Source organism: Ovis canadensis, chromosome 15 (genome assembly GCF_042477335.2).
Source record: "Ovis canadensis isolate MfBH-ARS-UI-01 breed Bighorn chromosome 15, ARS-UI_OviCan_v2, whole genome shotgun sequence".
NCBI lineage: Eukaryota > Metazoa > Chordata > Mammalia > Artiodactyla > Bovidae > Ovis > Ovis canadensis.
In genome coordinates this window covers 90,017,915-90,019,923 of record NC_091259.1, presented here as the reverse complement: position 1 = coordinate 90,019,923, position 2,009 = coordinate 90,017,915, and the positions used below count along the sequence as shown (strand labels likewise).

General features: G+C 47.4%; 1 protein-coding gene across 1 annotated transcript; it reads right to left on the bottom strand.

Annotated features, from left to right (window-relative positions):
• Positions 1–558: 558 nt before the first annotated feature.
• LOC138420269 (olfactory receptor 4D11-like) lies at positions 559–1,494 on the bottom strand. The gene has a single exon (XM_069553372.1). It carries the CDS (start codon positions 1,492–1,494, stop codon positions 559–561), a length of 936 nt encoding a protein of 311 aa, XP_069409473.1.
• Between the last annotated feature and the right edge of the window lie 515 nt (positions 1,495–2,009).

Sequence of the window (2,009 nt, the reverse complement as noted above, 5' to 3'; positions counted from 1 at the left end):
TTTGTCAGTTGCAACTCAATAGAGCTGAAAAAACCCCACAGCTATCCAATGGGATAAGATTATCTGAGTGTACTGGACTCCATTTTCTTTATTTCTTCCAAGGCTGTAAAGTGACCTTCATTTCTCTGGCTAACTACTCAATTTCTCTACTTCTTCTGTAATATAAAATCCATTTTAAAATTATGATTGCATGCTGATCAGAACATTTGTAAGTGATATGTTTCTTAATGGGGCTTTCCTGGTGGCTCAGAGGTAAAGAATCTGCCTGCCAATGAAGGAGATGCAGGTTCGATCCTTGCGTTGGGAAGATTGTCTGGAGAAGGAAATGGAAACCCACTCCAGTATTCTTGCCTGGAGAATCCCATGGACGGAGGAGCCTGGCGGGCTATAGTCCATGGGGTCCTAAAGTGTAGGACATGACTTATCGACTAAACAACAATAACAGCAACAACAATGTATCTTAGTAGACTTTAAAAATTAATCAGCCATCCTTTAATAAATATAGAGTATTGATGCACAAAGACTTTCAAAGGTGGTGAAATGGAGTGAGCTATCAGTCTATGCCCTTTCTGAAGGCCCGAGTCTTCCCCTCAGTCTCCGCATGGCTGCCTTCATCTCCTGGTTCCTCAGGGTGTAGATTAGGGGGTTCAGCAGAGGGGACATGACGGTGAAGGTCACGGAGACGGCCTTATCGGTGGGGAGGGCAGAGAAGGGCCGGGCGTAGATGTAGATGCACGGCACGAAGTGAAGGGTGACCACCGTGATGTGGGCGGTGCAGGTGGAGACGGCTTTCCCCTTGCCCTCCCCGGCCTGAGACCGTATTAGTAATAATATGACCATGTACGATACGAGGAGGAAGACGAACCACAGGGTGGTGAGCAGTCCGCTGTTGGAAATCATCAGGAGCTCCAGAGAGGAGGTGTCTGTGCAGGCGAGTGTGAGGACCTGGGGGCCGTCACAGTAGAAAGTGTCCAGGATGTTGGGTCCGCAGAAGGGGAGGGGGAGCAGCAGGGCGATCTGCACGATGGAGTGGACGAAGCCCCCCGCCCAGGAGGCCACGATGAGGGCAGTGCACCGCCCCCGACTCATGATGGTCACGTAGTGCAGGGGCTTGGAGATGGCCACGTACCGATCCAGCGCCATCAGTGACAAAGAAAATACATCCACCCCTCCAATAAGATGAAAGAAAAACATCTGGGTGAAGCAGCCATTGAAGGAGATGGCCTTTCTCTGGACCAGAAGGTCCTCTAGGACCTTGGGGGCAGTGATGGAGGAGAAGCAGATGTCGGCAACAGATAAATTCCGGAGCAAAAAGTACATGGGGGTGTGAAGGCGAGAGTCCCAGGTCACCGTGACCATGATGAGGAGGTTTCCCAGCAGAGTGGTGACGTACACGAAAAGGAGGAAGAGAAACAGGACCACGCTCAGTTCTTGATTCTGGGTCAGGCCGAGGAAAATAAATTCTTTCACCCGTGTGCCGTTTCCCAGCTCCATGGACGCATCCTCTTTCCGACTGTTTTGTTTGAAGCTACTTCATATGAAAGTGCTCAGCTATTTATCTTGCTTTCTTCTTAAACACTGTGAATGCAATTCAGAACTTTCCCCAGGTGGCTGTAGTGTTTACAATTGGTTGAGTTGTCCAAATTTTTAGGATTGCAGTTTAGTGAACCATGCAAATCATCATATGTGAAGCCATTTAACAATTCATTTCCTGTATACCTGTTTTTGGAAGGAATAAGCATTTGTGTTAAGTAGTGACCTTTACTTCATGGGAAATAGATGGGGAAACAGTGGAAACAGTGTCAGACTGTATTTTTTGGGGGCTCCAAAATCACTGCATGGTGATTTCAGCCACAAAATTAAAAGACACTTACTCCTTGGAAGGAAAGTTATGACCAACCTAGATAGCATATTCAAAAGCAGAGACATTACTTTGCTGACTAAGGTCCATCTAGTTAAGGCTATGGTCTTTCCTGTGGTCATGTATGAATGTGAGAGTTGGACTGTGA